This window comes from Strigops habroptila, chromosome 1 (assembly GCF_004027225.2).
Source record: "Strigops habroptila isolate Jane chromosome 1, bStrHab1.2.pri, whole genome shotgun sequence".
NCBI classification, from domain to species: domain Eukaryota; kingdom Metazoa; phylum Chordata; class Aves; order Psittaciformes; family Psittacidae; genus Strigops; species Strigops habroptila.
Window position 1 is genome coordinate 113,956,011 of NC_044277.2, and position 12,216 is coordinate 113,968,226.

The 12,216-nt window shown below is 39.3% G+C and overlaps 1 protein-coding gene across 2 annotated transcripts in view; it reads left to right on the plus strand.

The window, feature by feature from the left end:
* Positions 1-11,046, plus strand: part of MPP7 (membrane palmitoylated protein 7) — a 151,962-nt gene extending 140,916 nt beyond the window's left edge. For both annotated transcript variants that reach the window (XM_030504945.1, XM_030504954.1), the window contains 5 exons: positions 1,504-1,584; positions 3,408-3,501; positions 4,595-4,703; positions 6,218-6,361; positions 7,722-11,046. In XM_030504945.1, coding sequence (XP_030360805.1) covers positions 1,504-1,584; positions 3,408-3,501; positions 4,595-4,703; positions 6,218-6,361; positions 7,722-7,901 — 608 coding nt within the window. In that variant the 3' untranslated portion in view covers positions 7,902-11,046. The remainder of the gene's footprint in view (positions 1-1,503; positions 1,585-3,407; positions 3,502-4,594; positions 4,704-6,217; positions 6,362-7,721) is intronic.
* The last annotated feature ends 1,170 nt before the right edge of the window (positions 11,047-12,216 follow it).

A 12,216-nucleotide genomic window follows, 5' to 3' on the forward strand; every position in this document is an offset into this window, starting at 1 on the left:
GACAGGGCAGATGGATAGTCATTTTTACAAATGGGCACCTGAAGGTGCTGAAGCATCAGTCTTTGCTTTTGGACTCTCACTAGTAATTAACCAATACCTCACCACTTCATTACAATGTTTTTTAAGTTTTGTATTTCTAATGTCTAAAATGTCTCTGTTAAGAAGCGCTCCATACATAAACATGCCACTTTTACTAGAAGAGCAAGAATTTTCCTTAAAACCACATGTATTATCCTTTTATTGTTTGGGATATGGTTCCAATGACTCACTCTCTTCTGCATTCTGCTCTTGAGCTGGCTCTGCAGAAATGAAGCCACTGCACTGTCAGAGACACATGAGCATGCAGACCTGAGCTCCCTTCACACACACATCATGGCCCCACCACAAAAGGGGCCAGGCAGGCTGGAGCCCTGCATGAAGGCAGCAACTGGGGGCAGGCAGCAATTGCCCATGGAGCCTTGGAGACCTCACAGGACAGATCGCTCTTCTGAGACCTAAAGCACGACTAGCAAATGGCTAAGAATTAGGAATGACCCGAAGGCCAAGAGGAACATCTAGTCAGTAGCTTCTAGGACAGCAGTACTTGAATGGAGGTGGAGGAGACAGGTCAAAAATATTCCGTGCAGTCTTTGTTTCTTCCTGCCATCCTTTTTCCAAGAGTGGTCTCTCTTTGGCAGCCATGTGAGGAAGGAAACATTTGCTTTGGACCAGTTCAGACAGCAGGCAGGAGACAAGCATATTTTAAAAGAAAATGAACAACAAAAAAAGAAATCCAAACATCCCAAACGGGTTGTGACCTGGAGAGTGTTGTCCTTCCTTCCTCCCCCTGTGCAATGCCACCCTCACACAGTGAAAAGGTGGATGGTTGTCAAAAGTAGAGCTACAGCCAGAGACCAGGCAGTATTCCTGCCTGCAGCCAGGGCTGGAAGGAGCTCCCAGGCCATGGATAGAAAGTGGGAGCACTGTCCTCAGGGGAGTCTGGTGCAGGCAAGGGATGCAGCAGCTGGAGGGAAGTGAGGAAAAGGCTGTGCTGACACAGGGGTGCAGAGGCTGTGGAGGACTTCATGCATGTCAACTGGGGTCCTCTAGTCTGTGAGTTGGGGATATTCTGGCAAAATGAACACCCCAACCAGTTTTTGTGCTGGAAGGCTGCAGGTTAGAGTGCCAGGGTCTCTAGTAGTGCTGAGGATGAAGATAGTGCTGAGGTAGCAACTGACGGTAGTTGCTGTAGAAAAGAAAGTTAGCTTTGCTGTCAACTTTTTCACAGATTTTTCCTCAGTAATAAAGCTGGAGCAGAGTAACTGCCAAATACATCACCTGAAATTTGTCAGCGCTGTATGTTCTAGGAGACGCTTGAACCATGGGTGTTTCCAAATGACTGATTAAAAGCTAGTATGTATAATAGCTATGTGCTACGTAGTCTTAGCCGACTATACATAGTCAGTATACCTGACTATGAGAGAGAACTGGCTGCTGGGAAACAGCATGATTTCTTTCTTTCAGGACCTGTAGGGGTTGGACTGAATGAACTTAAACGGAAATTGCTGATCAGCGACACCCAGCATTACGGGGTAACAGTGCCACGTAAGTAAAAATACACTTCTATTCTCGTAATGCGAAACTCGCATTGTTATCCTTTATCATTGCATTACCTTAAGGCACTTTCAAATTTGGGTCTCTAAATGCATGCTTGGCATCCAAGTTACTTTTCTAATTTTTAAAAGTGCTGCTGCAGTTGTATTTTAAATAGCATTGATTAAACTGATAGGACATTTTGGCTCAGAGGCATTGCAGGAGAATTTTAGTACAAGTTTAACGTGATTGATGTCAGTGAGGTTTAGTAAATGAAACTCAGCTGAAGAACACCCTGGATTTGGCTGTAAAGAAGTGAAATGTACTCTTTTACCAGTGCTTGCTTTCAGCAAAATGGCCTTTATATATTAGGCTGAAAAATGAAGACTGATGATAAACAGTTTGATCCTGTGAATAAATTAATTAAATCCTTTTGATTAGTTTTAGGAAAGTTGATTTGGGGGTTTATTTTTCCTCTTTCCCCTTATCTAAGTAGCATGATTTTTATAACATTGAATAATATTGTGCTATATTAACTTCTGTAACACTTTACTGGGTTTTCTTTAATGTGGAGGACTTGACAGTTCCAGACTTCTGTTCCTTGGATTGCTTTCTGCTTTTACTTGTGCTTCCTATAAGGGATACTTGAAAAATACAGGTCCGACATTCTGAATTTGGGAGATACTGTCACAGTTTTTTCAAGTATAGGTATTCTATACCGTATATATATATGAATGAATTTGCTGGGTAGAAAAATTAAAACATTTGGGTTTGGCAAGTCATTTCCTTTGCACATATTTGCTTCAGCTGGGTATTGAAAACAACAACAAAAAAGCCAGATGTTCCCAAATATTTAACACATTGGAGCATATGCAATCATTTGCCCAAAATTGTTTCTCGAAAAAGTGCCAGAATTCATCAAGCTGCCTTCTCTTTTCTCTTCCAAATTTGTGGTTATAGTTTAAAACAAACACATAAAGAATCCCTCTCCCTGAAATTCAGTAAGTCAGGACTTGCAGGGAGAACTGGGGTTCTTGTCTTGGAAATGCTCCTCTTTGTGTCAGCCTCAGGAGAATGTGATATCAAATGGCTTTTAAAACTGTTACTGCAAGCAGGTTGTGTATGTTCATATGTGATGAAGACTACATCTGTAGATGTTGTAACATACAATTTGTATTAAATAGGACTTTTGAATGGGTTTGTTAACTATAAGCGGCAGCCCCACAAATAAGTTTCATTTATAAGCAAAATCTTTATACCTGGTACTTCAGAGAAAGTGAGAAGTGCAAATACCGCAAAGCTACTGGAAGAAAAAGGCATTTGATTTTGACACCAGAAAAAGAAAAGCAGTAAAACATAAAATTCACACCCCATATTTTTACTATCATGCTTCACATACTAAAGCTACAAGTGTTGTTAATGAACATAATATTTTATAAATCAGGTTGGTGAGCTTTGTTTCCCTTTATGGTCTCCTATGCTAATACGCTTAACAAGTGGCAAGGCTGGAGTAATTGTTACTGACTGCTGCTCCCTTTATTATTCAGCCATCCTCGTTTTATTAGATTTTTCCACTAGTTAATAAAAATGATAATCAGATACTTGTCCAGTAGGATTTTCCTGCTTTTCCTGCATGCTTTTAAAACTCAATCCTGTCAGGTGCTCGTGTGCTGCCTACCAGATCCAGAGCAGCTTTAGGCCCATCAGAAGTGAGGGAACTGCTACGCTTAATATTGCACAAGGGTTGTGTGGTTTTCAATGTTTCCTGAACTGGCTTGCATTATATTGTTTTGTGCATCTTTTCCTTTTTTTTCCTTCATTTAATGAAACTGCAGACACTACCCGTCCAAGGAGAAGCCAAGAAAGTGACGGTGTTGAATACACTTTCATTTCCAAGCACTTGTTTGAGACAGACGTACAGAATAACAAGTATGTCAATGAGATTTTAAGTACAACTGTAGTAAAAACAATGGCTTTAATATAAAATGGAGCTGGTTGTATTTTTAGATAAGAAATCAAAATGGATATAAGTTGCAGTGCTTTGAGGATGTGTTAAAATCACATTTTGATATACAAGCAGCTGGCAAAAACACTGAGCAAAAAAAAGCTGTATCTGCAAACACAACTGTTTCTAAGCTTCTGAGTAGTTCTAGTACTTCAGCTCCTCAAGAAGACACTGAAATTGTAGGTGTTCAGGATGGGGTAGCCCTCTTAATAGAGCATCATCTGTCATAGCAATAAAGCATGGCAGCTCGGGGTGGGGCGGAAGGCCTGGAAGTGCTGCAAACGTGCCTGAGTCAATGTTTGTGTAGTTCTGCTCTCTTTCAGGCCAGGCACTTCCTCTGCTTTTGAATTTAGAGATCTACAGTGAAGCCCCTGCCTGTAAAGCCTCCAGAAATTAAACTAAGATGAAGACAATGGTAGCATCGTGCTCTCCAGCAGCCTGTAAAATACTGTAGCTTGAAATTCTGCCCCAGCGTTTCAGAGGGCAAAAGTGTATTAGACACAAAGCTGTGGGTTTTATTGAAACTTCAAACTGTGCTTTGCTTTTTTGGCAAATAGCACTTATACTTTTATAGCACATAACCAGCCGCCTTGGTTCCATTAGCACCATCGTCGCTCCTCCTCCTCTTCTGAGAGAGAGAATTTGGATATTCTGTAGTGCGCAATGAAATTTCAGTAGTTTCTATTGTTTAGCTTATCCACTGTTTTATTGCATTGCATTAGTTCAGAAAAAGAGGTGATGGAAAACATTAGTGGGCTGTTGGACTACAGTACTTTTTTCTCTTGAACTGTAATACAAGCAGGTGTTACTGATTTGAAAGTGGGAAAGTAGAAGATTTCTTAAAATTGACATGCTGAAGTACTTGACAGCATTTCCTTTATAAAACATGGTAAAACTCTCATGTACAGTAAAATATTTTTGCTCCTGAATTAGATCTTATAAACGAAACTGATAATTTCTTTCTTTTTTTCTGGAGAAAATGGAAATGATTCCAGTTTTTTTCACCTTCTGCCACAGGTTTATCGAGTATGGTGAATATAAGAACAACTACTACGGCACTAGTTTAGACTCCGTTCGATCAGTTCTAGCTAAAAACAAAGTTTGTTTGTTGGATGTACAGCCTCATGTAAGTAAGGACATCTTTTGGAATCTTGTTGTTTCCCATATTGCATATTGGGATTCCAGGAAAAATATTGTTTCTAAAAAGGAATATTTTATTCCATGTTGAATGACTGTTGAGTGGGTTGGCTGGGTACCTTTATCACAGCAAGGCTTTCTGAAAGGAGAGGAAGGAAACTTCAATGCATATTGGCAAGTATTCAGCTTGGTAATTAAGTGAATTGAAAGCCTGCAGCATAATACCAAAGATTTAATTACAAAATGTTCCTATATTTCCGTTCCTCTTTGTGCTGTTTGGGTTAGAGGTTTTCTCTCAAACTTCAGTTTCAGAATGGCTTTGAGCTATCACCCAGGCCAGCAGCTCTCTCTCACATGTTTAACCATTCATGCCAAGGGTTTCCACACGGGGTGGACATGAGTCAAGGAACGCACTAAATGTGATGTTGGCTGGATAATTGCTAAGAACATTCCTCTCTAAAGCATTTGTTCTTGCATTGACCCCGTCTTTCAACCTCGCTGAACAGCTCCACTGGGAATTTTTATGCTACTAATAACCACAGTGCTTCCAGGAGCTGGACTAGTTTGTGTAAACCCAGCCAAAGTATTTCTTCTCCAAGGGTGGCCAGCCCATGACTTCTGAACCCCGGCAGCTTGTGAACAGCTCCCGGGGCAGTTCAGACACGGGGCTGTGCCCTAGGAGCAGGGCAGGGGGGCTGTGCGGAAGGAGGAGCACCTGGGGAAGCCAGGCCCAGCACGAGGGGAGGAGGGAGCTGGGCAGGGGCTCCTGCTCTGTGTTATCCTTGCCTGTCCAGCATGGGCCTGTTTTCCAGCAAAGCACTAAATTCTCTCAGGGACCCAGGCCTGTGAACCATTCTGGGATCCCACTGTTCAACATGGCATTTTCCTATGGGACCTGGCAGTGTGAAGAGGACAGAAATCTTCTGGCCAGCCCTACTTCACCCTAGGCTGCTGGCCATCCCTGCTTCACCCTGTGCTGTAGACCTATCTCTAGTTCCATACATAGCATTACTTGACTTGCTTAGGCAGAGCGAATAGCATGGGGTTGTGTGGTGGACACACAGTACTGAAGAGAAAAATCATTGACCTGTTGTGATCAAGTGTCACAGACACCTTCTTCCACTACTTTTCATGGGTACATAGGTGTTATTCCTGCTATGTTGAACTTTTCCTCTTCTCCTGAACACCCTGCTGCTCCCATCCATCCTCCCGCTGGCAGTGGCTCTGGTGTGGGCAGCCCAGCCTCTGCCGGACTGATGGGATTTACCAGCAGCCCGTGTGGAAATCAAGGTCACCTTTGGAGAAAGGGTTTTCTTACCATCCACATGAAAATTCTCCTCACATTAATCAATTCCTATCAGCAAAACAGTATGGCAGTAAATGAAAAATAGCCTTCTAGCAGTGCTTTATGGGTTTATTTTGGTTATTGGAGTGTTTCTTTTGTTACGGTAAATTCCGTTGTGCAAAATAAACTAATTAATTAAAAATCTTTCCTCTTCCCAGACTGTGAAACACTTACGGACATATGAATTTAAACCATTCGTTATATTTATAAAGCCTCCATCACTTGACCGTTTGAGAGAGACCAGAAAAAATGCCAAGATTATTTCAAGTAAAGATGATAAGGGAACTGCAAAACCCTTTACAGTAAGTGCATTTAGACATGGTAAAACCTGCAAATTTGTTAAGAGTTTTGTTGTAGTGGTTTGCCTTGAAAATAAAGGTCATCAGTGGATCTCATTGACAGTACTTGTCAGGGCTTGCATGTAGTTTCTTCTTGTTTCCCAACTTCTCACACATCACAAATTACTGTGGTGGTTTCATTGTTTGCGATATTTACATTTCCATGGTCTCTGATTTTATGTCGTTGAAGAACCCCCACAATGCAAGTATATATTTGTGAGAAATATTGCTGTGGATTTCCTTTAAAAAATTTGCATCTGGACTTAGATGTTTCTATTCAAGTATAAGAATTTCCTTCTTTTATCAAGCGTATTATTGGGTCTAAATTTAGAGGAAAGATCAAATATAAAGCCACAATTAAAAAAGTAATGCTACTTTAATAAAAAACTTATTTGGGGATATGGCATTTTTTAAATGTTATAAGGAAATGAACAATGTAAGAAAGGGGAAAAATCTAAGCAAGTGACAAATACTGCTTTATGAAAATAATAATAAAAAAGTCAGATTACCCAACAGTGACTTATTTACTTCCTTGAAATACAATGAAATCTTGTTTTAATTGAAGCTGAATCAAAGATGATCATCATTAGACTTTTTATCTATATTTGTTTTATCATTTTCCCTTATTCAGATGTTATTTAGGATTTTTTAGATTTTGTTTCAGACTGAGTCACAGATCTAGTCACCTTCTGTGTCTGTGTGGAACAGGCATTTCAAATAGTTTGGAAATAATGTGCTATAAGAATATGTTCTATAGCATGTAAAATGTAAGAGGAGTTCATTCTGAAGAACAATCTTCAGGACATTGCTTAGTTAGGATGGGATTAATCTCTCAGAGTTATGTAAACAATTAAATTCCTAAGATTTGTTCCCTCCCCTAACATGACGAGGAATACACTGAGCCATGTTGAACCAGGCATATACAGCTCCTACCGAGCTCTTAAGAGAATAAAGGCTGTGCTGTAATATATTGCATGCTAATAGTAAGCTGAGACTCAAGGAATGAAGCTTTAAATGTATCACCAAAGTAAACAGCTAGAAACGTTTTCCACTGGTACTGCTAACAGAAAATGTCTCTGTAATTACCATGCAGTGACTAATTGTGTCACTGCAAGGGGAGAGATGAAAGAATCGCCTGTTGAGCAAAGTCTACTCATGAGAATGCTCTCTGAGATCACTTGTAATGGTAATTTCTGTAATTATTTTATTAAAAGTACAGTTTCCATCTCCTGACGAGATGAGAAGTAATAAATGAGCTTCGAGTTTACCACAGGAGTTATGTGATGTTGCTGTGGACTGACGATCCTTGCACTGATCCTAATAGGAAGAAGATTTTCATGAAATGATTAAATCTGCCCACGTGATGGAGAGCCAGTATGGGCACCTTTTCGATAAGGTGATAGTCAATGATGACCTCGCTACAGCTTACAGTGAGCTTAAAACAACATTTGACAGGTTGGAGACTGAGACCTTCTGGGTTCCCGTCAGCTGGCTACATTCGTAAGACCAAATAAACAAATACCTGCTGTTGTCTCAGCATCTAAGTACGGGGTGTGGTTAGGTATTACTCCACGGCTGTTTTCTTGGTAGGAGGGTCTTCTAACTACCTGCACAGCAGGTACACTCTTCATGCACTTGGAACTGGTCTTGTTTTCCTGTGTCTTCAGTCCTCCTGCCCACAATTTTGGGGGCAGAACAATCAGATTAAACTGAAGTCTTACTATGCTCTATAAAGTGAGCTAATACTAGTGTAACAAAACTGCCAAACACCTCTTTATCATCATCTGTGTATTTCCAAGGTAAGTTTGTTTTTTTTTTAATGGAGAGTTTGCAGAAGATACTAATTAATACTGGAGATCAGCACTTTGATGGTTTTAAGCATAAATGCTCCCATAAAGAGCACTTGGAAGTTATTACCCCTTAAGTGCTTGAGAGAACTGAAATAGGGAAAAGTGACCAACATTTTTATGAGGAAGACATCATAGTTTTAATTACGTATCAAGATAAGTGTTTTTACTTTTCTAGACGTGAACCTTGTCTTATATGTACAGAGTGATTTTAGTATTCCTTTGCACTTACATAGTCACGGAAAGAAAGATGTATTTGGTGGCTTAATTGTGAAATACCCTGCTGTGAGCATGCATGGATTGAAAACACATTCACGCATGCTTTGTGACATAACAAAGGAAACTCATAACAATATTTATTTAAATAGGGAAAAATAGGAGTCATTATATATATAACTTCAAAGTCTTTGGGATTAATCTTCTGTAAAATCAGTGGCAAAGCAATATGAATAGCAACAAAGTAAAGAGTATCTTCACTTCCCCCCCCCAAATTGATTTCAAATATTTTTGGCATCCTTTAGAACAATTTTCCCATCTGAAATTTTCAAACAATTAGTGAGGAAACCTTAGAAATCTGGGAATCAGTTGCAAGAGATTAATTCTTCTTATTGTTTAGTATCTAGTGATACTTTTTAGTAGTATAACAGATATTTTGTTTCCACTCAAATAAATTAATGCTGTAGACTTCACTGTAAAAAATATCCTTGTCACTGGTCAGACACAGTTGGAAACCTCATTTTAAAATCTGATGTGGCAGTGTAAGCACATGTATATTAGATGATGTATTTTTAATATGGATAATTTGGTATTTTTCTTTATTTACTACTGATATGCAGGAAATGAGTACAGCTGTAAAGACCAAGTTACACCTGTGTGTTGTGTTGTGAATATGTCTTGTAAGTACAGAATGTGTATAGGAACTTGCTGACTTCTGTTCATCCCATCTGTGGCATTCAAACAGGAAACAGTTATTTCATGTTAATCTGTAAAGAGAATATAGCTGTCTTGTTTAAAGAGTAAAGAATTTAGTGAAACTTTATATATTTATGAAAGGGTTGAAAAGGGATGTTAAGTTTTTAAATTTCTTGTCAATGTGATCATTTACTAAAGAGAATTACTAAGTCTGTAATTTGAAACACTGTCTCTGTAAATGGAGCTCAACATTCCATGTAAATATTTTACTTCAGTTCATACACTGATAAAGCCATCAGATTTTGCAGTTTTATTCTAAATGTGGATTTAATGTGTGGGTCATTGCATTTGGCTTAGAGTCGTATGAAACAAATGAAATGCAAGCAACAACAGCAAAATCCCTAGGAGTCTGGAAATGTTTATGCAAGAGTTACAGATGTACTGAATCCCAGTACGGATACACGCTCTGCTTCAACAGCTATAATGTAACTTCTGTCAAATTTCACCGTTTTCCTGGCGGACTTAAACTTTTTTTGTAGCATAAATAGCAATTTGATGATTAAATTAATTGCATGGAGATTATGAAAGTTGAAAAAACTTCTTCTATTTTTTTTTTTATTATTGTTGAAAATCAAACTGTTTTTCAGGGGATCTGGAATTCAGCCAGTCTGCTTGCCTGCAAGATGCCGAGTGCCTTTGCCATCTCTTGCAACCAACACAAACTGAGAGGGCACTCAGCATGTCTCAGGATCTGGCCATTTCCAACAAGAGGGGCTTTAGTCCTTATTGAAACACTCTTACTGCTGCTTCTGACCTGGGCTGTCTCAGAACATTAGCATACGATAATGCTCACATAAAGGACCTGCTTTTCTCTTTAAGAAATAGATGCTAGAATAATCTGCAAACTCCCTGGTAGAAACAGATCTGGCTGTCCTGCAGGCTGTTTTTCTTGTCCTTTTGAAATTAATAAAATTCCCATTCCTGGGTCAGTGTGGTCTAGGAGGACTTAGCCAGGTTGGACGGGGCTTTGAGCAACCTGGTCTACTGGAAGGTGTCCCTGCCCATGGCAGGGGGTTGGAACTGTGTGATCTTTAAGGTCCCTTCTGACCCAAACCGTTCTGTGATTCTGTGACCTACACAGGTTTGCTGTGCTGGGCAGCAGTAAGCAGGTGGTGCTTTGCTGTGTTCACAGAGACACTGACCCTCTGATCCTCGGCACAGTCCTGGCAGGAGTTTCCTAGATGGATGGCTGCCTGCCCCATCTCCAAGCCAGGAGCTAACACCTGCAAAAGAAAGGGAATCACAAAAACATAAACCCAACCAACCGAGTAAAATGTGCACAGGGACTTTGATGAGTGAGAAATAATTTTAATTAAATTACTAGATGGCTCTTGAAAACCAACATTATTGCAGTGTTAGCTCAAAACCAAATAATTATCAAAGCCATTGCTTTCCATGAGGCAGGCAGAGATGGGAGCAGGCCAAGGCAGAAAAAACGTCTTAGCCCAACAGTTTCAACAGGACGGGAGCCTGCTTGTCATGGTGGATGCTAAGCCCGTGTGCTGAACTGTTCTGGGATACCAAGGGGGGGCGGGATTGTTCCTTTGACTCCTGAGAATTTGGGAATGAAGACAACTAAACATGTTTCCAATATTCCACATATTCAAGTTGTGCTATGTGGGTTTTTAGAGAACTGTATGTTTTGACAGTCAAGTCCAGATGTTTTTGTTGTGTTTTAGCTGTTTGCCATAGTCCAACAAATGGTAGCATTTTTTAATATTGTACCAAGTTCTATACTTGAATTTGCCACCAGGTCCTTGGTTGATGTCTTACCTGAAATCTGATCTTACCTTCTTATGCAAAACAATAAATTATTGATATATCACTGAAGGTGTTTTTTCTTTATTGTAAAGTGCACTATAACATACAGGCTTAATGACTCGAAAAGGTAAAATGCCCAAGTAGTAAGTTATTTCATAGGTCTATTAACAGTTGTGCTCCAATTATCTTTAAATGGGAAAATAACGCAACCTCAAACAGGGACTAAAATACTTAATTTTTACTTTTCATTGCCAAATTCTCCTTCAAAATAGATGTTTACCTTTTCCTGCAGCCCACTCCAAAATAAACCATTTTCTTTCTAAGACAGAAAGCTTAAGTCAGTGGGCCAGTGCTTGGAGTGTTATCCGAGTTACCGACTCGGAGTACTTCATCGGACACATACGCTCCTAGGCCACTCACAGGTCCCACAGGAGGTTGTGTTCATTTGTAGGACTCAATGAAAGTAATGCTTAAACTAAGTCTCTTTTTGCATTGTTTTATGTCTTTTCCAGAAAAAAGAAAAAAGCCTAACACATACTAGGATTAGAGAGGAGACTTTTAAGCCCTCTCTGTTTTGTTTCAGTGCAGTATTCTGCATTTCCCACATGTACTTAGGTTCAGGTTTCTACTGTGTGTGGAGAATTATTCCTCAGTAAAGCTCATATTTACTTGTTGTTAGATTGTTTCAAGGGATGAATAGGTTCTTCAGAGATTTAAAGTTATAATCTAAATCTATTTTTTTATTGCAGTATCTACAGTAATTTCCCCACAGGATTAAGAGTTTTCTGTGTATCAGAGCTTAAAATCATTTGTACTTGCAATTTGCCCAAGATCCTTTTGCTCTCAAAGTCATTAAGGATTTATGATATGTTAGCATGATTAATGTATGGTACGAAGCATTCAACAGATAAATGTCTAAACACAAGATTAAAGGAACACGGTGTATTTGTTGTTTAAGAATTCTGGTGCTTGATAATGGTTAAAGATTTCAGCAGAAACATGCACAAAAACATTTGGAAACAGTTAAAGTCTGGTCTTAAATTTTGACTTATGTTAAATGACAGTACAAATGAGAGAATTTGGAGTTCTAGACAGCTGGAGATTTTTTCCCTCTTGGTATCTGTGTCTGAAATACAAGTTGGATATTTGGAAGACTATATGGAATGATTTTACTTCTCTATAATAAAATGTTATGGTATTTTGTGTAGCTGACATCCAACATTCTAACAAAGAGGGTAA